The sequence below is a fragment of the Manis pentadactyla genome, chromosome 11 (genome assembly GCF_030020395.1).
Source record: "Manis pentadactyla isolate mManPen7 chromosome 11, mManPen7.hap1, whole genome shotgun sequence".
In the NCBI taxonomy this organism is placed as follows: Eukaryota; Metazoa; Chordata; class Mammalia; order Pholidota; family Manidae; genus Manis; species Manis pentadactyla.
This window is the reverse complement of record NC_080029.1, coordinates 27732098-27754644: the sequence shown is the minus strand read 5'-3', so window position 1 is coordinate 27754644 and position 22547 is coordinate 27732098. Positions and strand designations below refer to the sequence as shown.

At 48.2% G+C, this 22547-nt stretch overlaps 1 protein-coding gene across 1 annotated transcript in view; it reads left to right on the top strand.

The window, feature by feature from the left end:
• The window catches only part of LIN52 (lin-52 DREAM MuvB core complex component), a 190182-nt gene extending 185520 nt beyond the window's left edge, over positions 1-4662 (top strand). The window contains exon 6 of the mRNA XM_057488331.1: positions 4457-4662. Coding sequence (XP_057344314.1) covers positions 4457-4485 — 29 coding nt within the window. The 3' untranslated portion in view covers positions 4486-4662. The remainder of the gene's footprint in view (positions 1-4456) is intronic.
• Positions 4663-22547: the final 17885 nt, after the last annotated feature.

Genomic DNA, 22547 nt, shown 5'->3' with positions numbered 1-22547 from the left:
AGTATCTACATTACAAAATGCTCACAGTAAGTGTAGTTACCATCTGTCACCATACAAAGTTATTACAATATTATTGACCATATTCCCTATGCTAAATTTTTTATCCTCATGACTTATTTATCGTATAATTGGAAGTGTGTACCTCTTTATCCCCTTCACCTATTTTGCCCATCCCCCTACCCCTCTCCCCTGTGGCAACCACCAGTTTGGTCTGTGTATTTGAGTCTATTTCTGTTTTGGTTCATTTTGTTTTTTAGATTTCACATGTAAGTGAAATCATGGCATTTGTCTTTTTCTGATTTATTTCACTTAGTATATTACCCTCTAGGTCCAACCATGTTGCTGAAGATACCAAGATTTCATTTTTTTTTAATGGCTGAGTAATATTCTAGTGTGTGTGTGTATACACACACACTACATCTGCTCTATCCATTCATCTATCAATAGACACAGGTTGCTTCCACATCTCAGCTACTATGAATAATGCTGCAGTAAACATAGGAATGCATGTATCTTTTCAAATTAGTGTTTTTGTTTTCTTTGGGTAAATTCCCAGAAGTGAATTACTGAGTCATATGGTATTTGTATTTAAAAATTTTTTAAGAACCTACATACTGTTTTCCATAGTGATACCATTTTACATTCCCACCAACAATGCACAGGCTTCCTTTTTCTCCATATGCTTGCCAACCCTTGTCATTATTGTTTGATACTAGGCTTTTGACTGGTGTGAAGTGATATCTCACTGTGGTTTTGATTTACATTTCCCTGATGATCAGTGATGTTGAGCATCTTTTCATGTGTCTGTTAGTCATCTGTATGTATTTTTTGGAAAAATGTCTTTTCAGGTCCTCTGCCCATTTTTTTAATTGGATTATTTGTTTTGTGTGTGCGTGTGTGTGGTTTCTATGAGTTCATTATATATTTCAGATATTAATCCCTTATCAGATATATCATTTGCAATATATTCACCCATTCAGTAGGTTGTCTTTTCATCTTGTTGATGGTTTCCTTTACTTTGTAGAGGCTTTTGTTTGATGTAGTCCCACTTGCTTATTTTTGCTTTCATTTCTATTGCTTGAGGAGATATGCCCAGAAAAAATTGCTAAGGCCCATGTCCAAGAGTTTACTGTCTATGTTCTCTTTCAGCAGTTTTTGGTTTCAGGGTCTTACATTTAGGTCTTTAATCCATTTCAAGTTTATTTTTGTGTATGGTATAAGAAAGTGGTCCAGTTTCATTCTTTTTTATGTGACTGTCCAGTTTTCCCAACACCAACTATTGAAGAGACTTTTTCCCCACTGTATATTTTTGTCTCCTTTGTCATAGATTAATTGACCATATATGTTTGGATTTATTTCTGGGCTCTCTATTATATTGATCTGTTTTTGTGCCAGTACCATATTGTCTTGATTACTATAGCTTTGTAGTATAGTTTGAAATCAGATAGCATATTACCTCCAGATTTGTTCTTCTTTTTCAAGATTGCTTTGACTATATGGGGTCTTTTTGGTTCCATACAAATATTTTTAGGATAATTTGTTCTCGTTTTATGACAAATACTGTTGGCATTTTGAAAGGGATTGCATTAAATCTATAGATTGCTTTGGTAGTATGGATATTTTAGCAATATTAGTTCTTCCAATCCATGAACATGGTATATCTTTCCATTAATTTGTGTTGCCTTTGATTTCTTTCATCAATGTCTTAGAGTTTTCAGAGTAAGGTCTGACACCTCCTTGGTTAAATGTATTCCTAATGTTTTATTATTTTTGATGCAATAGCAACTTTATTCATATGAGTCAAAAATTAGCAAAAACACAAATGTTCAATAAGAGAATGAATAAATGATCATACATTCATATAATAGAATTTCAGTTGACAAAAAGCACTACTGTGCTTCACACAGTAACATGGGTGAATCTCACAAACAATAATGAGATAATTAAGACACTTAAATAATTCATGAAATTCTAGAATAGGTTAAACTAATCTAGGATGGTAGAGGTCATAAGCTATGGTAGTTAAAGTCTTATGTTACTGACAGGGAATGGGAACACTGGAGCCTTCTGGAGTAAAGGAAATGTTTTCTATCTTGATCTGAGTAGTGGCTACATAGGAATTTATTTGTGTGAGCATGTGTGTAAAATACTCATCAGGTTGTGCATTTAATAAATTGTGTGTTTTACTGTGTGTAAACTATGCCTCAGTTAAGACAAATGAATTTAGGGTCCTCTGTGCCTCTAAAAGGAACTGATAAAAACTACCACAACCCCATGGAGGCAATTTGGGAGAATAACACAGGAGGATCTAGAGGATCTCAGACTGATCCTGGGTTCCAAGCTATTTAACATGTTCCTTTAGCAGGTACCTTCCATAGTCCACCAGTAACTGAGCATAAGGCTGGGGAACCCTGTTCTGTTCCCTCACTCTGTGACCTTGATCTGGGGAAGGGCTGTCAAATTCCAAGTGTCCCAGACACCCCTAAGTTTGGGTTTCCTTGTGATGGAGCATAATCTCTGTTCCCTCATCTCTGTGAATTCAGTCCTCAGACTGTGGGCTGCTTCAGGGCCATCACCTGGTCTGTGTTTCCCTGTTATTCCATAACCTGACACTTAGTAGGTGCTCAGTGCACAGTTGTCAAATGAATGTCTGAATCCATGACTTCCAGTCACCTAAGGCATTATTAAATCCTTCTCAGCTTGAGCTGATCAGTGATCTCAAAGCCAAAAATGTGCTTTTTGACTCATTTGTCATTCAGGTGATCTTTCTAAAAGAACTGGCATTCCAGGTGAGCTACTGGCATCTCTGACTTTTTTCTGTCCATTGCAATTTCAATTCTGCTAGAAAAGACCTCCAGTTCTATTTCCAAGTTTCTCAGGACCATTCTAAAGTTCGAGCACCACCCACTCTAGCAAACAGTCTGTGTCTACATGGTAGGTAACTCTGGAGCTATCGATGTTGCTGATAATAATCTCTCTGGGTTTGCCATTCCCTTAGATTGAGGGTGGGGATGACTTGGTTTTTCAGTCCTTTGATGAGATTTCTGTACTATCTAAATAGGTAGCCATTAGCCACATGTAGCTATTATATTTAAATTGAAAGTAAGTAAAATGAAAATTCAGTTTGTTGCACTAACCACATTTCAATGGCTTAGTAGCCACATATGGCTACTGACTACTCTACTGGATGTGCAGAACTACATATATTTCCATCATCAAAGAAAGTTCCTTTGTACAGCACTAGACTCTAGATGATCTTCAAAGCCTCTTAGAACTTTTAGGGGAGGGGAGGAAGGAACTAAGTGGGTAGGATTGGACCCCCCCCCAGTTCAACCACAATCACTCTGGTTATGAATTTGGATTTCTGCTTATGAAGTTAGCTTTCCTTTGGAAAAAAGATCCTATTACTTTTTAGTTTTACAATGGTTTTTGAAAAAAATAATAAATACAAGCCATACTTAAAATGAGCAGATTGTGAAAGCTACATCCCTTTCCATCCCCTGACCCTCAAACTACTAGCTACCAGATTGTGGGAGCTACAGACTGTCCTACATCTTGCTTTTTTTCCCACTAGTTTAACTTGAATCTTGTTCAGATTGGCACATACAGACTTCACAACTACAAACTATCCCACTGTGTGGACGTACCATTATTTATTTAGCCAGTCCTTATGAGGGACATTTAGGTTGTTTCCAGTCTTTTGCTGCTACAAACTATGTTGTGATGAACAAATATTCTTATATTTAAATCCTTATGCATATACAAATGTATCTGTAGGATAGATTACCAGTGAGGGAATTGCTGGGTCAAGGGCCACATGTATTTCTTAATATATAATATTTAATATATTTAATTTAATACATATTGCTGAATAGCCCCCCCTAAAGTGGTTGTAACAATGAGATCTTCCCCCCACACCCTCAATAATGCTGTTACCAGGTGTGCACTATTTTTGCAGAGTAACAGCAGCTCCTCTTGGAAGGGGACTACTGTTGCCTCCGTACAAACTATCCCACCCACTTACCTTATTTTCTTGTCATTCCTTCCTGCTGCCAAGAGTGGCAAACGTTTACAAGAGCATTTGCCAATCCTCCAGTTACTGGTCTAAATCCTTTACTTAAACGTCTCATGTACTCTTCACAACAGTCTTGTAAGGTAGGTGCTATTGAGGTAGGGCAGGGATATGGACAAGCATCATGAGTAACTTTTACTGCCTGTGATGACAAATGCTGAGATATAAACAGTATAGTAAGAATAGGAGGGACACCATCTTAAGGCTAAGATTTCATTTTAAAAAACAGAGAATAGGAGGTAAGATTCCTAACATTTTATGGTAATCAACCAATAACCAAGCCTATCTTAAGGCAGGGCAAGTAGTCCTAAATGATATGTCCCCACTGTTTGAAGAAACCACTATCTTGGAGAAGAACAGGACCAATAAATTCCTTGTGTTAAGTTTATCTTACAGATTATCTGGAGGACTGACTATGGATGGTGACATCATGAGACTGTGTCAAGCTTACACATCCCCTGGCCCTTAGCCCCATTCTTGAGAGCCTTAAAAGACTCCTAAGACTTTAATCATGCCTCCTCTCTGAAGTTGCCTGCACTTGCCTTTCTGCGAGTGTGTACTTTGCCTTAAATAAAGACTTCTCACTTGCCCACCTTATTGCACTTTGTCTCTGTGCTCTTCCAATGGTGTCTTTGTTACTTCGCTGTTTCATTGTATTTTCTTGATTTTAGCACAAGTCTTCACTCTCTCTGTCCAACTTCAGACAACTAGGGAAGGGCTACTGAGATCTCTGATTTGGGCTTGCAAGTTCCCACCACCTGGGTGACCTGGACAGGACTGCCACTGTACCGTCATGCTCTGTAGTAGCCTGCTCGAAAATATCTTTTCATTGCCTTTGGGAAGTTCTCAGAACATAAACTCCATCCAGTACCCAGCAGCTCCCCCAGATCTTGGGGTGGTAGGGACTTAGTTCCTGCACTGTGGAGTCAAGTGGACGCTGGACACCAGATAACCCTGACCTCAGGAGTTGGCAAGGGATCTGCCCTATGCCAAGCAGGAGTTCAAAGGAATAACCTGTCTTCCCTCGGCTCTTCTTGCTCTCTGCTGCCTGAATGGCTGCTGCCCTTCACTGTTGCTCTTGCTTTAATGATTCCTTCCTTCCTACACTTGTCAGACCTGCTCTAGAATTCTTTCTTGATCAGTCAAGAACCCTCCCCCATCCAAGTTGAGGTTTCACCTAATGTGCAGGAAGAGACCTCCCCAGACACAGCTGCCTGACAACATTATTATTATTACAGTTTTACAGATAAGAAGCCTGAGGTTTAGAGATTAACTCCTTCATGGTCACCTAGCTGGTTAGGATAGCTGGGATTCAACCCCAGGTGTATCTCACTTCAAAGCCTATACTTATTACCAATAGTCTTCACCATACACCTCCCTCCCTCTAACCCTCCTCTCTGCGTGGATACCAGAAGTTCCCCTTCCCTGTTAATCGCCTCCCACCTCTGTTCGGTGCCTCAGCCTCTATGCTGTGCTCATGAGCCCCCCATTCCTCTGAGCCCCTCTTCCCTAAGGTGCAGGCACACACCTCCATTCACCCGTGACCCTTCCTCCTTCCTGCCTTGGTTCCTCTATCCGTGGCCTTGGAACTGCCCCACCTGAACCTCAGGCCTACCCAGCCCTCCCGCAGGTGATCACCTCAGCCTGCAGGGCTGGGGAGGGACAGAGCAACGGCTTGCATCACCTGACCCTAAGTCAGCCAATTCACAAAGACAAGATGTCAAGTTAATGAGCCTGTGGGCCTCTAATTAGCTGTCAATTACCTCAAATTAATCAACTCCTTGCCTAATTAAGCATTATCGGCAGGTGGGCACAAAGCAGCCCATTGTGTGGGAGCCATGAGAAAAGCTGGGCTGGCAAACTTGGTTAGGATCAGCGCTGTGCACCATGCTCAGCTACAAGCCCTGCCGAGAGGCACTAGGGCCCTCTGCCCACCACTGTCCTGGACACTGGGGACCCCGGGGACCTCCTGGGCAGCTGGTGGACTGCGCATGGTGAGAGGGGATGCACAGCTTGGAGGCAGGTGGGATACCTGTGGGGAAGTGGGGCATGGGAAAAGTGTGGCCAGGCAGAGGAAGGCCATGGCAAAGGGAAGGCAAGGGCAGGGCTTCAAGCCAGAGCACCCAGCTCCTGGTACTTGCTTGAGCCTGGCAGGGTGCAGGCTAGGTTGTGGTGGGAGTTCAGGCCTGTGCAGGCAGTGGACTGGCTTTCAGTCCTGGCCTGCCACTTGTGAGCTCTCTGTGACCCCAGGAAATGACTTCACTTCTTTGATCCAGTTTCCCTCTCTGAAACGAATGAAAATAATTTTTTTTTAAGAGACCTTACTGGGTCTTTGTGAGGATTAAATGAGACTGTGCTGTGAAACACCTGCCACATGGTAAGTGTTCAGTGGATTTAGTAATCATGACAGTCTCATCTGTACCCCCTACGTCAACACTGGCACAGGATAACCTCTCCCTGCCTCCCTGGGCACTGGATGTCCTCAGTCTCACTTCTGGAAGCTTAGAAACATCTTTCCCTTGCCTGTTAAATCACTCAGTCATTTAGCAAACACTGTGCCTATTATTTAAGCTCAGCGTGTAAAAGGAAGGTGCTTGGGTAAACACAAATCATTAATGCATGCTCTGGAGATGTGAGGGCCAGAAGGGAGCTAGACTTTATTAAGTACCTATGGTATTCTGGCAGAAGTGGCAAAGCTGGATATGGACACTGGTCCTTCTGATTCCTGTCGTCAGGAGAGATCAGGTCTGTGCCCTGGGGTGAGGTTGGGGATCGGGATGGGGGCAGCCAGGTGGATGCCTGGGCCTGGACAGGTGAGGCCTCCCAGCAACAGGGAAACCTGAACTGAGCCTAGAAAGAGGTAATGCATTCCAGACAGATGGAACAGCATATGCGAAGGCCCAGAGGCATGCAAAGCACATGGAGAGTTCAGGAAATAAATGGTATTTCCTGAATGTGCTAGAGGGCCCACAGCAGATGCTCACTGACCAGTGAGCAAGGACAGAACCTCAGAGGGTCTTTGAAAAGGGCCTTTCTAGTAAGGATTTGGGAAACCTTTGGAAGACTTGCCTAAACTCTGACCCCTCCTAGGAGAGATGAGTTCCATAGGGATCAAATCCATGGTTTAACCAAATGAAGCTGCCGGAGCAGATCTCCAGAAGGAGCGGGAGGCATCTGGGGGAGTGCGGCCCTCCTAAAACCATGAAATCACACCCATTCTGTGGTCTTTTCCCAGGAGAAAGGCTTGCTTCTCTCTCTGTACCCCAAATCCCCCACATTGGTGCTGAGTGCACAGCAAGGCCTGTAAAACACTTGCTGGATGAAATTCATTTCTCCCTATTGTGACATGGGTGTAGATGCAGGGACTTGCCTTAAGTCCAGACACATTTTTCCCTCTGGAAATATTGGAGTCAAGACTGAGAATTCCATCTGGGTCTCATTAGCCCCCACATCCTTGTGGTCCTTTCTTACTTAAAAATCCGGATATCTGTCTCTGCATCCTGCCTAGAATCCACCGCCCCAAAGCACCCTGACACTCGCTGACCTGGAACAGCCAGAGCCCCAGCCACCATCTTACAAACTAGCCAGGCCAGCAGTTCCCGTGGAGCCACAGGAGCATCCGACTTGAGGTGATGATATTACACCAATGGTACAGGAGCTCAGTGAGAGAGACCATGAATATGTCACACCTGTATGCACTGTTACAACTGATGTTTATCTAGATAATGCATACACACAGTTTTTGAAACCAAACTAATACAAGGTGTAGAATAAAATGTAGGTTTCCCTCACACCCATTCTCCAGCCATCTGATCCCCTTTCCTACAATCAACCAGTAAGCAGTTTTTCATATACCCTTCCAGAGATTAAAAAAGTTATATATACATTTCTTTTTCACAGTGGTAGTAAAATATACTGTCCTGCATCTTCCTTTTCATACAATATTGCTTTGGTGAGTGTTCCAGATCAGAATGTGGAATAACAGCAGCACAGTATCCCATTACATGAATGTGTGCTTTTTTTTTTCTTTTTGAAGTTAAAAAGATTTATAAAATCATCACAGCCAGGAGGAGCCTAAGAAGATAGGACATCTAAGTGTCATGTGGTATCCTGTGTGGGATCCTGGAACAGAAAAAAGGACATTAAGTAAAAACTAAGGGAATCTGGATAAAGCACAGGCTTTTGTCAGTAATATGGCAATCTTGGTTCCTTACTAAATATACTAATGTCAGATGTTGATAATGAGAATTTGAATGTGGGGCATATGAAAACTCAGTACAGTCTCACAATTTTTCTGTATATTTAAAATTGTTCTAAAATATTTTTAAAATAATTTTAAAACATACATGGATGCTGCGAATTAAAGAAGTATCACTCCATGTAAAAAGCATTGTAGAGTGCCTACTAGGTTGGGGTCATTCTGTAGGTTCCTTAGTCAAATGGGGGAAGTAAAGGTACTACCCTGAGGGAATCTGTGAATTGTTGTATATTTAAAAGTGTTGTTCCTATTAATAAGGTGGAACCACTGACCTAGCTAGTCCCACCCTGCCAGTTTACTGCAGGGAAACTGAGGCTGGACAGGGGAGTGACTCGTGCCTGGTCACAGACTATCACCTCAGGCTCCCCCAAGTCCCTGCAGCCACTGGCTGATTGGCACGCGCCACCCACCCTGGGCTGCTGGGCTTGGGCTGGGAAAGCGGCTGGTAAGACGTTCTGAGATGGGCTTACTGCGTGGAGGATTTTCATGGTAACAGCCTGGCGTACAAGCTAAAGGAAAGATGCTCTAACAGTGGATGTCAGGCATTGGTTAGGAGGCTCTGAGACCCTGGGCATCCCTCCCCTTGAGGCCTTTGTGGACTGGCGCGGACCCCCGCCCCGCGGCCGCCGCCCTGCTGCCCTGGCCCACGCCCTTCCCGGGAGGCGCTATCCGCGCCTTCACCGCTAGAGGGGGCCGGGAGCGGTCCCACAGCCGACGGCGGCTCCTCGCTGGTGGCCTCGGCCCCGCGCGGCCGGCAACCTCGGCCCCGTCTGTGCGTTAGACCTCAGGCTCGCTGCCTCAGCCGTCCCGGCCGCGGGAGGCGGCCCAGCACCCTGAACTCCCCCGAGGGGCCCACGCTGCGCCCCGCCCAACGCTTCCCTGTGAAAACCCTGCGGTGCTACCGTCCCCATTTTACAAACTAGGACACAGGCTAACAGATGTGCGCAGTGTGGCACAGCTAACGCACGGCAGAGCCAGAGACCCAGGGGCCTGGTCCAGACCTCCATGCCTCAGGGGCTCCGTCCCAGAACACCTCGAGCATTCACGCTGTAACCTTCTACCCAGACGGGGACACCAAGGCACAGGGCAGTGCTGGGGTATACTGTTGGGGGGGGGGCAGACTGCCAGGGGTAGGCAGGAGGCTAAGCCCTTGACAGATGATCACAGCAGGAAAGCCAGGGGTGGGGGGGATGGGGCAGAGGGTGCCAGCCTGCCCCAAGGCAGGGGTTGGGGAGCTGCTAGTGACTCTGTCCTGGGGATGGGTGACAGCTGCAGCCTCCGGTGGGAGGCCAGAGGCCCCACACGCTAGTAACTTTCACTCACTGCCCGGGAGGGCTAATCCTATTACTCTGCTGGACCCTCTGGGACCACCCTCCCAACCCTCCCTAATCCCCTGCCTCCCTCTGGGAATGTCCAAGGATCTACCCACTGGCCCCTGCCAGCCCCAGTCGTGTACAGACCTCACCCCCTCAGGCCCTATCAGCCACCTGTGCCCATCCGTGCCCTATTCCTGTGGTCCCAGAGGGACAGCCAGGAGGGTTGGAGACCCAACCTTCTTCACCTGGCCCCCCTGCCAGTCCTGTCCCTGTCTGCCATCCCCAAGGCACCTCCACTAAATGGCCTCCAGCCAGGCACCAGGTTTTACAAGCCTCCTGTCCATTTCGAAGCAGGCGTCTGTTTTAGCTTCTGTTGACGGAATCATCAGGAGAGAGCTTGGGTCCACAGTGTTTTCATCTATAAAATGGAGACAATAGTGCCCACTTTGTGCAGTTGTTCTGATAATACACTGAGATACTATATAGCAAGTGTTTAGCTCAGCACCTGGCAGGGGAAAAATGCCCTGCGGTGTCAGTTGTTAACGTAACTATCACTGGGACAGAGAAGGTAGATATGCATAGGAAGTGGATTTATTCTGCATTACCAGAAGGCAGTTCCTTGGCCTGGGGCAGGTGTTAGAGGGAGACAGGTCTGCCTCGCATGCAGAGGCCCCTGCTAGTGCGGCAGCTGCTCTGCACACTAGGTCCTGGGCTCTTCTTCTGTGCCGGGTCCTTAAGACTCACTATCCCCTCGTGAAGTAGGGACTGTCAATACCCCCATTTTGCAGATTGGAGACAAAGGTTACGAGGTAGCTATGCAGCCGTGGAGCGAGAATCAAACACAGCTCTGACTCTGGAATTCTCCAGGGCATTCTACAGCCTCTCAGGATGCACTTCTAATGAGGAGAGCTGATGTCCAAGGACTTCCCTCCAAAATATAGTGGGCTCCCCACTTGCCAGAGGCATTCAAAGCAATGCTGAGGGACATCTGGTCAAGAACCCTGAGGTCCCATGACAGACCCCAACTCCTCCAGCATCCCAGTCAACCATTTCCAGGCAGGGCCAGGTCACTGCCTCCTCCTGAGCCTGAAGGGTCCCCCTTTGGCCCTTGGCCACGCTCTCCCCTACCTTCTGGTGTTTCTCATTTACATAAATTATCTCTCCCCAATTATCCATCCAGCTGTCCCATCAGTGATCTGTGAATGAATTAAAAACAGAGCATAATTTAATAATGGCTGATTAGAAGGAGATTAGTTGTTACATAAAAAGGAAAAGCCAAGAGCCAGCTAGTTGCCCTTAATCTGAGCCAATACCATCGTTATTCAGGAAGGCTCTGCTGGCCACCATCAGGCAAGGCAGGCTTGGAGAACAAGTGTTGGGGAGAGCCCAGGTGTGGCCAGACCACCCCAGAGAGAAGATCAGGGCCCAGGGAGCCTGAATTTGATCCCCATCTCAGCTGTGAGGGTTACTTCGCTTGGCCTCACTCCTTTCTCTTAAGTGGGTTGTGGGGTTTCTGGGGTCCCTTCTTGCTCTAAATTTGGGTTTCCCTGAAATCAAACCACTGGGTTTTCCCAAGGCAGCCACTGCCCCGACAAGAGACCCTGCCAGCCCCTGCTAGCACCTGGGGGTTCAGGGGTCTGACCTCAGGCCCTGCCTCCCAGGAACACACAGGAGGTCTCCCTGGGGTAGATGGTCAGAGAAGGGACTGGGGTTGGTTGCACCAGGAAGGCTCCATGGAGGAGAGACTGGCCAAGACTAAGAGGGGTGACAGTGCCCAGCAGGACCCCGGGCCCCCTCCCCACTAGCTGAATGCCCAGACCTATGAAGGGAATGTGACTCTGAGATTCCCAATCACCTCCACTGATTTCACTCTCAGCTCATGTGTATTTCCTCCAGGAAGCCTGCTCTGATCTCCCCAGCTGTGGGTCTCCCCAGCACTCCCATAGTACCCTGAACCTTTTCCGTCAGTGAACCGATAGGTTTTCCTACCCATTTGTGAGCTCCTGAAGGGCAGGGACCCGGACTTTGTTATCTCTGCATCATCACTGCTGGGTCCACAGTAGTCGCTCAACAATATCATTGAATCAATGAAGACGCCTCCTCCAAAAAGCCTTCTGTCACTGCCCTCATGTAGGTTCAATTCTTCTTTCTAAGTTCCCCAAACACTCTGTGATTCTGCTTTTAAAAATAAGGCAAGTCACATATGGAGAAGTAATATACATAGACAAATGGTTATTGATAAAGTTGGATGGACAGACATAAAGCAAAGTGGCTCAGAGTCAGACTGCCTGAGTATGAACCCCAGGTCCACCACTTAAGACTGTGTGAACTTGGGCACATTACTAATCTCTTTGCATCTCGGTTTCCTCATCCATAAAGTGGATGTATTTAATATTTCCTGCTTCTATCTTATAAGGATGAAATGGGTGAAAGAGGGAAAGCACATAGAACTGAGCCCAGTGCATAGTGAGTGCTTGTGGGTATTATAGTGCTTGTCACACTGTCCCCAGCTGTGGGCTCTCTGAGGACAGGGACTGGACTTCTCATCTGTGTCAATGGTGTTGCTGGACAGTCGGGCCTGCATGGGGCTATCTCAGTGATCCTGGCTGCTGCTTTCACACTGAAGGTCCCAAAGGGCCACATGCGATGTCAGGACTGGCACATTTCACCCAGTGGGGACAGAGGGTCTGCCTGGGACCAGACCCAGAGTCCCCACACTTCCTGAAGAGGCTCACAGCTTTGTAGGGGGTGACTGGCCCCCATGGCCCAGGACCTGGCCATGTGCCCCATGTGGCTGGCATGAGAGGATGGCCGCCAGGCCTGAGTGTGCACAGAGACGTGGAGGGTCCAGGTGCCTGGAGGACACAGGCCCGCTGAAGAGCTCTGGAGCGCAGCTGACCCAGGTGTCTGGGGCCTTCACGGAGCACACAGCAAATGGAACATAGTTTGCAGTGCTGGAGGCTGGGATGAGTTGGGTGGATACTAGGCGACACAGATATCCTCAGAACATGAGGAGGTACGAAGTGTGTGCACAGTTAGTATGAATTTGCTGTTGGCTAACTGAACTGCTCCAGAAGTTTTCAAACTTCTAGTCATGAAAATCTTGATTCCTTATGTTTGGAGGGGGGCCTGGGAAGCTGTATATTTGACAAGACTCTATGTAAGTCTCAGGAACGGGAAGTTTCCACCCTGTTCCCATCCCCCAGGCCCGGGACCTGTAGTGCCCTCCAAGAACAGCGCTGACTGTTCCTTCCCAGTGCCCTCTGACACCCCTCACACCTCCACTCATCCCCCCAGCCCAGCCCAGCCCCAGTCACTCACAGAGCAGTCTGCCCAGTGGGGCCCGAAGCATACCCGGCCATATTGCAGCAGGAGGCCTCCAGGCCAGCCTGGGCTGTGGGATAATTTGATATTCAAATCCTGGCAAAGACCTGCTTCAAGTTGCTCTAAATTAAGCTGATTTTGTCCCTCGAATGAGGGATTTGCTCCTGTGGATCAACCCTTCCCAGGACTTGATGAGGTCAGGATTAGAGCCGGAGGGACACGGAGAAAAGCCTGAGAGGGAGGCTGGGGGGTCGGAGAGTCAGTGGGAGGGGGAGCCCAGACCCTGCGTGCCTCTTGCCAACCGTGGAGTTAGGGAAGCTTCCCCGGGTCTCAAAAATGAACTTGCCCCAGGGACGGCAGGGCCTCTGGGCCCCAAATGGGCCTGCCTCACCCTGGGAGAGCCCAGCCCTGGACCATTCCCCAAAGCCGTTTGCGGGCCTCTCTAATCTTTCCAGGCACCTGTGAGCCAGGGAAGAACTGATCATCCCCATTTCACTGATGAGGAAATGGAGGCTACAAGAAGTGAACTGAGGCTCCATTGGCCAAAGACAGCCTGGACTTGACCATTACCACCAACTTGCTATGTGACCTTGAGCAAAGGGCCTCTCTGAGCCTCCTCATAAGGGCTATGGACCCTGCATGTACCGTGTCAGGCACGTGGCAAGCTCTCCATGAAACATCAGCCAAGGTTACTACCCACATAGTAAGCCCTCCATAAACAGCAGCCAAGCTTACTAGCCAAGACCCAAAGCTAGGAAGTGGCAGCACAGAACATGGGCCTCTCGGGGCCTCTCTGGGAGGCATTCCTTGCCTTTGCCTGCAAGCCTGTGCCTGCTTCTGACTCAGCCTCTTCTGACCAGACTCCCTACCTGGCAGAACCTCATTTCCATCTGTTTTATCAAGGCCTGTACTGTATATTGCAGCCATTTCGAATTGCACCATTAAAGATTTTATGCTGGGGACGTTAAAATTAAAAAGATCTATGTGCAAAGAGTCACAACAAATTTAATCAACTTGATTTAATAGAAAACAGCAAATGGAATTTATGATGCTCCAAAAGACAAGGGAATTTTTTTTCAACAAAAAATAATAAAAAGCACTTTATGGAAAACAGAAAGTGGAGTGAGGTTGGGGTGGGAGGGCTCCCCAGGAGGGGGGCTCCCCATCTGAGAGTTTATCAGAACCTAATCCACGGTGACCAAGCCCAGTTGGGGCTGTTTGCCCACTAATCCCAGCTGCCATTAAAATATTAAAGATAAATCTAATCGTCTCTTTATCCAAAATAAGCGACTTTTGTTTGGGGAGAAAACATCTAACCCTTTGGGAGGAGAATTAGTCCTAATGCATCAAATGGAATTCGGTCCAGGCTGGGGCAAAATAGGGTTTAGAGGCAAATGAGATGGTAATAGAAATAAAACCCAGAATAACAAATTAAAAACCCTCATTTACACGAATTAAAAGAGCTCACAAAAGGGCTGGAAGCCCAGCCTTACCCCCTTAGCCTGCCCACTCCTCCCCCGTCTTAAGCACCTGGCTCCTCATCCGCCCCCAGGCCTCAGGAGAGGCCCCATGGCCAGACCTCATCCTCTCAGCTTGTGCCTGACACCTTTCTGCAGATTCCCCAGCTTCCTCTCCAAGCCCAAGCTGGGCTCTGAAAAGCTCTGATCGAGCCATTAGGTATCTCCCTGCATGGGTTCTGGGGCCAGACAGAACTGGGTTCCTGTCCGTGGCCCCTGTTTACTTCCCAGGGAAATGGGGATAATTTGGCCTCCACAGTCCCCTGGTCCCTTGCCCCACCTTTGGGCGTGCTGCTGCCCCTCCCTAGCTCCAGCGGATTCAGTGAGGTGACATCAGGACAGCCCCCAGCTCTGTGCTGATCCATAATGACCACTCAACAGCAGGCTTTGTCAAGCTTCCAGAAGGGACCCCAGGGAAATCAGGCCTGTGCCTCCGGGGGGAAGGAAAGCTTACAATGGGTCAGTGGGGAGGCAGCTAGGGCAGCTGGCAGCAGCCATTTGGGGTAACTCAGCGGGGTCACCCCCTGAATTGTCATTCAAGGGGGCTGAGGCCACTCCAGTTCTGCAGGCTTCTCACAGAGTAGGCCCCTGGCCCTAAGGTGGACCCATGGTTGGCCTTGTGGCTCCCGCTTCATGACAGGATTTCAGGGGCTCTGACACACCCCTCCCCCACCTGGGAGCACCACCCCGCATTCTGGTCCAGATCTGAATCTGCAACATTGAAATCACACCCTCTGTCTCCATGGCTGGATGCTAATCAGAGGGTTATGGGCCCCTTGGTGAGTCATCCAAGTGTGACGAACCCCTTCCTGAGAGCCTGTTTGGACTGCAGCAGGAGGAGGGTGATGAGGGGGCCCTCGTGCCCAAGGCCTTCCTCGTCCCACTGGTCTCTCCCCTACCCCAGGAGGGCCAGAATACAACTCTGACCTCCCCAGCATTCCTAACAAATCCACTTGAACAGGAAACTCATGTTGACAGCATTTTATTATGGCATATTAAGAGGAATTGGATTGCAGGACTAACCCTTTCCCTGGCTGGCTTTCTGTTCTCAGATGGCCTCCTCCCTGTACCCACCACAGTCCCTCCTTCCTCCAGGGAGGGCAGGGAGCGGGTCTCTCCTCCCACCTTCTTCAATATCTCTCCCTTCCTGACTTTTGTGACAATGCCAAATGGTGATTCTAGGCAGGAGGAAACTGAGATGGGCTGGAGGATATCCCCACCAGGTGGGAACCAACGGCCTTCTCCCCGTGATGGCTGAAGAGAAACGAGGAGTTATTGGGTGGGATGGGATTTTTCTGGAGAGGTGTCCTAAACCTGAGGCTTGGTGGGAAGGCACTGAGAGGTGGCACTCACAGGTAAAGGAGCTGGGGGGCAATTTTAAGCTATTGGAAGACATGGGGAAGGGCATGGGCTCCCAGAATAACACGCAGTTCTGGATCCGCAAACAGCAGAGCACCACTCTACAGGGTTGTTGAAAGGATTAGAAGTAAATAGAACATTTGTGAGTGCCTACCATGTACCAGGCACCATAGCAGGTCTCTCATTTAATCATCATGATCCTATAATGTGGATTCTTTAACTATTTCCATTTTACAAAAGAAGAAATCAAGGTTCCCAGAAGTTAAGTAAATGCTTGAGATGACATTTAGCTTGTACATGCTGGAGCCAGGATCTGACCCCAACCATCTGACTCCAGAACTGTGCTCTTGGTCATGGCACCATCGAACCTCACACCAGGTGTTGTGCTAGCCACTCAAGACCAAGTGGCCATGAGGTAGGCTTTGGGGCCAGGTCACTGGCCAGATAGTTTCTGCATCTGTTCACAATTCTTCCACCCTCGCCATGGCTTCTTTTGTGTGTGGGGGCTGGTTATTGCCCCCCTCCATAGCCTTTGATCTTGGCCATGTGACTAGCTTCTGCCAAAGGGATGTGAGCAGACCCAGACAGAGACTTTAAATGGGGCTGGTGTGGCTTGGCTGTCTCTGTTCATCATGACCTCTGCCAGGAGAGAGCGTGTCTTGGTAGCTCCCACTCCCAGAATGAGATGTAGGTAGCAGATCTGGAACCGATCTGAAGTTCAGAGCCAAGCCTAGCTGTGCCTGGACCCTGGGACCCTGAGAGAGAGAGAAACCCCCTGAGATGTGGATGTTTGTTACACTCTATTTGCAGAAGCCATGGAGTCACATTGCTTGGACATTCCTTCAAGAAAGAACTTGCTGTTCGGATGCAAAAGTGCAGTTAGCAGACAGCCTCCAGCTGCAGCTGCTTCCAGATCCACTGCAGTGGGTTTTCCCCCCCAGCTTTATTGAGATATAATTGACACATAACATTGTGTAAGTTGAAGGTGTACAGCATGTTGATTTGATACATTTGTAAATTGCAAAATGATTATCACCAGAGTATTAGCTCCCATCTCTATCCTGTCACATAGTTACCATTTCTTTTTGGGGTGGGAACATTGAAGACCTACTCTCTTAGTAACATTGAAATATATGACAAGGTATTATTAGTTATAATCACCCATCTCAGTGTTGAAGTGACTGAGCATGGCAGGTATACTAGGGTCTAGCCATTTCTGCCCAACTCAAGGCTCCTTTAATGGGCAAACTTTGCTCCAAAGCTCCCTGTTAGATTGGCTGAGACTGTCCAATCTGCCCTGTGGTCTGAGGCTCTCCCTGTCCAATCCTGCTTCCTCCCTGTTTACCTTTCACAGGTGTTACCGCCCTCCAGCAAATAAATCATTTGTACTCATAACTCTTCCTTGACATCTGCTTCCTTAGAGTACTCGAACTGAACCAGTCTTACTGTCATAAAACCTAATACACTTGGGTTCAAATATTGACCGCATAATTCTCTACCTGCCCCAAAGCTCAACACAGTACTGGCTAGATGAAGAAGGCACTCTGGCTATTATCACCTCCACTGGACCCTAGGTGCCGGAGCTCTGCCTGCTGCCACTGCCAACCCTGGGCAAGGAAATCTGCTGCTCGCTGGTCACCTTGCAGCTTTGTCTCACTGCCCCACCACTGCCACCACAGGGGATTCTCCCCTGGTTCTTGCTTCTTGTATCACTGGTTCCAGATTCAAAGTCCAGGGTGGCTGTTCTGGTTGGTGGAGGTCAAGTGGCTATGTTTTAGCTGTAGGGAAGCTGGAGAAGCAAGTGTCCGGCATTTCCAATCTCATGGCAGAATCAGGGCTCTGTCTTCCACTAGGATTCACAAGCTGGGGGGATTCTCCCAAATAGAAATCAGGTTCAGATGCTGCACAGCCCACAGAATAATGTCTCTTATAGGATTTTACAGATGTTGCTTCATGTAATCCTCAAAATAATTCATTTTATGCATGACAAAATTGAAACTCAGGAAAGTGCAGTAATTTGCCCAAGGTCATGCGACTAGTAAGGGCTAAGCTGCCCACCTTGGAGGACCAAAAGTGAGGAATCTGGAAATTTCTTCTTGGGATCAGACCCTACTGATACCCCTGCAGCCGTACCCGTTTCCCTTCCTGGACTGGGCACAGCATTGCCATGGCTCCCAGTGCTCCATTTGCCTCCTGGGTCTCTGGTAAAGCCTCCCTGCAGGATATATGCCTGTTGCCTCCCTTTCCCGCTGTCCTCTATGCCTTCTACCTTCCCACATATTTACGACAGCTTACCATTAATGGCTGTTGCAGGCTGCTTCACTGACCATCAGGACCTGCTTGCACCTGAGCCTCGCCCCTGATTTTGATAAGCAGATGGAGGCTGAACTTGCAGGCCCATGGAGGGAGAGAGGCCACAGAGGCCCTGGAGCCAGGCTTCCTGCAGATTCCATGGGAGAAGCCCTGGGCCTAATGTGCAGGCTGCTGGGACTCTATGAGGAGAACGCAGAAGTGGCCATCAGAGAGGCTTCCGGGCTCCAACATCTCTGAGTTATAAGAATTGCACTCTGCCTTGGGTGAGTGCTCGCTGCTTTAAAATTTCTTTAGTATGAACCCCAAATCCATGCTCTTCTCTCCATCTCCGCTGCCACCTTCCACCCCTAAACCGAGCACTCCTGTCTCTGGCCTGCACCACACAGTCACCTCCCTGCTGGCCTCCTTGTTGCACAAACTGCCAGCAGTTCCCCTTCATGCTGGGAGTGATACCCAAAGTCCTTGCCCTGGCCCATGAGGCCCTGCAGGCCCTGAGCCCTACCAACCTGCTGAGTTCCTCTCAAAGATTCACCTGCTCTTCAGCCCTCAGCTCTAGCCTCCCTGGCCTCCTCTCTGTTCCTCAGAAACACCTACTTGGTTCCTCCCAAGACATGGACACCCTGCTGTCGCCCCAACCCCACCACAGCCCCAGCCCCCCACATGGCTGGCTTCTCACCACTCAGGTCTCTGCCGAAATGTTGACTCCCCAGAAAGTCTTTCCTGTCCTGCATCCAAAAGAGACCCTTCCAAGAGTCAGTCTATACACCTCACCCAGCCTTTTATTGTCTCCTGAGCACTTTTTGCCTTCTTAAATTATCTTGCTTATTTATTTACTCGCCTGCTTGTTAACTGTCTCCCATAACCAGGATCTAAATTCCATGAGAACAGGGATCTGCTTTCTTTCGCCCCACAAGATTTCCACCAAAAGCATCTAGCCCATAGTAGGTGCTCAATAAATACCTAAGATAAGTTGAATGATTATCTTGCAACAGTCCTGTGAGATAAAACAGAACAAACACCTTCTCTGGGCATCAGGAATGTGGTCATTCCTACCACCTGAGACTGAAGGGAAACTGAGACATAGCCCAGTGGCACTCAGCAAGCTGACAATGGAGCAAGTCCTCTAAGACTTGCCATTCTTTATGGTTCCATGCTGTTCATAGATACACTGTGGAAAAGACAAGGCCACACATGGGGGATGTTCTTCTTTTCCCATGACAGGCTGAGGAAGGGTTAATGTTGAGGAGGAGGGCACAGGGCTTTGGGGGGTGCAGCTGGAACCCGGAAGGTGGTGTTCTGCTGGGATATGGTCCTCAGCAGAGTTACCAGGTGGCACCTGGAAGGTGACTGACAGGAGACAGGGCCTTCCCTAAGGCTGACCTGAAGGCATTGCCAAGAGTCTGTTCCTTCCTTCCCACTCCCTGGGGTCCTTCAAGAGGAGTCCAAAAGGTATAGATCATTCCCTGGAGAACTGGGAGAAGGAAAGAGGCCCAAGAAGTTGAAGGAGGATGCTTTTAGCAGCCTGGACTGTGGGGTTTGCCAGTTGCCGTCAGTAGCCCTTCTCAACCCTTCCCTCTCCCACATTCTTGGTGGACAGGAAGGTAATTCAAGCACTGCTGGGACATCATTTGCTTCCCTATATCCAAGGTCCTTCCTCGGCTTGGGGCTGAGTCTATCCCCAAGAAAACAAGAATGCAGGTGAATCTGCTTGACCCTTGGCAGCTACATGTTCCTGGAGAGGTCACCTAGCTTCTCTGAGGTTGCTCCCCCATTTGAAAAATGATACACATCTTTCAGGGTAGATGGGAAGATTCATTGAAACAATGTAAAAAAAATGAACATTAATGAATGTTCATTGTGTGTAAGTTAAATGTGAGTCAGAATCCCTCTTGTTTTTTCCTAGTGTCAGCCCCTTGATGGAGCAAAGGGAGTGGAATATCTGGTCCCATGTCTCAGGGCAGGAGGCTGAGAGCAGGACCTTGAGATGCTCCCAAGAGAACTGTCCAGCACAACAAAAGACAAGGTTTACTCTCAAGAGGTCAGCCCAGTACACACAAGAGCATTAAAAACATGTGAAACAGATTCATGGGTGACAGATTCATAATGGGATTATCGATTCAAACACAGATGCTTTCCCTTCCTGGCCCTTTGCACCTCTGTCTTTCCCAAAATTGTTGCCAATGTCTGGATAGTGACTCAGGGAGGCAGCTAGCAGGGAAGAATCCCTTGGCTGCGGCTGGGGCTAAAAATAATCAGTGCCAAGGCAAGGAGGGAGATGACTCCCTCCCTCCTGAGTCTCCCTCCCTGAGCCCCAGTATCTTATTTGTAACAAGAGGGACAGAACTCCCCACTTGTCAGAGAAGTCGGGTGGATTAAATGCGATGAGGGGTCTGGCACCCATTAATAATAGTAGTAAGAGCCATGATGTATTGAGTCCCCAGGGTCAGGCACTATGTTAAGTGCTTTAAAAATATCACCACCTTCAATCACTGGCCCAAATTCCATGAAGCCTGGGACTAGATTTGTTTGTTCCCCACCATATTGCCAATGCCAGGTATTCTCCTGCATGGTGATAATGATAACCAACACTCACAGGAACTTATTTTATATACTCATGGTATAGCCTTATTCACCTTTTTCAGCACTGAAAATTTCTAATCTTCTTGATAATTTTAAGGGGTAGGTACTACCATTATCCCCATTTTTATGGATGAGGAAACTAAGGCACAGAAGGCAGAGAGAAGTTGGGTTATTTTCTCAACTTCACCAAGGTCTGATAGACCAAGAATCTGAACCCAGACAGTCTGGCTCTAGAGTCCATGCCCTTGACCTTTATCCTAACTCAGGAAGTCAGGGGATACTCACAAGTCCACAGTCAGGCTGTTTTAGGTAAAGCAATTGAAGCTTAGGCAGAAGTTAAATGATTGGCTCAAAGCCACAGAGCTGTGAGGCAGCAGACCCAGGATTTGGATCCAGTGTGATGGAGCTAACGGTCTCTGAAAGAGAACACTTCACTCCCCCCACCCCCAGCCCAAGCTCTGGGGCCGACCTTTCCCTGCAGGGCTCCCTGCAAGAGTCCACAAATGTCTTGCATCTGGGTCTGGACTCAGGCAAGCCACTGTGGAGCAGCAGCAATGACACCCCAAAGCTCAGAGGCAGCCTCCTACCCCCAGTTCCAAGGGAGAAACTGGCTGCAGGCTGGTGCAGGACCCTCCCTCTACCTGTAGCCTCTGGAAAGGGTGCCTGTCAGAGGGCTTGGGGTTGCCCCCATTCCCCAAACTCCTAGGGCAGGATGGTGACTATTTCTCTGGGAGAAAGAATTGGCAGCTTCAGACATGGGGTTTGGTCAAGAGATTTTTCATCCTCATTGCCTGGCAAGAGCTGAGCTTCCATCACTCACATGCTTGTTTTCCATCACCCACGTCCTTGCCTATCTGCTGGCGTCTGGCTCATCATGGATGTCCCTTGATAAGTAAGGGGCATGACAGATGCCATTAACATAACATCCCCATTCATCCTTCCAGGGCAGGCTGGCATGGAAAGGAGGCTGAGAGAGGGATGAAGTCAAAAGAGAACTGACACCAGACTTAAGTGAAGCTGGGTCTGGCTTCTGATGCTTACTGGATGGGTAGCTCGGGACAAGTTACCTAATCTCTCCAGGAACCTGTTTCCATGCTCATAAAATGGGGATAGAAATTCTTACCTGGAAGGCAGAGCCACTGCTTTGCACAACTCCAGGGGACACTATTCATTGTGTTGTCTATGTGAGTGATGATGCCACATAGATGCTGGCTCCATAGAATGTGAGGCAAAGGATGTCTCAAGGATACCTGTCCTTGAGTCTGCACCTTGCAGGTAAGAATGGCTATGCTGACTTTCAGAGGTAGAACCAAGGTGCCAACAAGGTTCCTGTGAGAACCAGATGTTATGCCACATAGAGAGTGTGCCCAGTAGGAAAGCCATCATTATGGGATAAGGAGGGAGCCCTTGGGGTGAACAGTACATCTCTCCCAGACACCTCCTGCCCTGAGAAACGCCTCTGCCTGGTTCTGGCTCTTGTGTGTGAACCAGGCCAGAGTAAGTGGAGACCCACCTCACAACAGCCCTGTTAGTGAGGCCTCAGTTTCCCTATGCTGTAGGGTCTCCTCTTACCTCTCAGTCTGGCCCCATGGCGACCACAAAGGGTACTAGATACTTTGGCAGTGGGCCAGATTAGGAGGTTTCAATCTAGTTGGGGGTTTGCAGCAGACTAGTCAAGAAATCCTGAATGGCATCTCTCCCTGAGTCTGGTTTTCCAGGCTCCAGCTAAAGCAACTGACCTGTCTGTATCTCCCCTTATAGGGGGCTTTCGATTCAAGAAACATTTCTTAAAACCTACTGTATGCTAG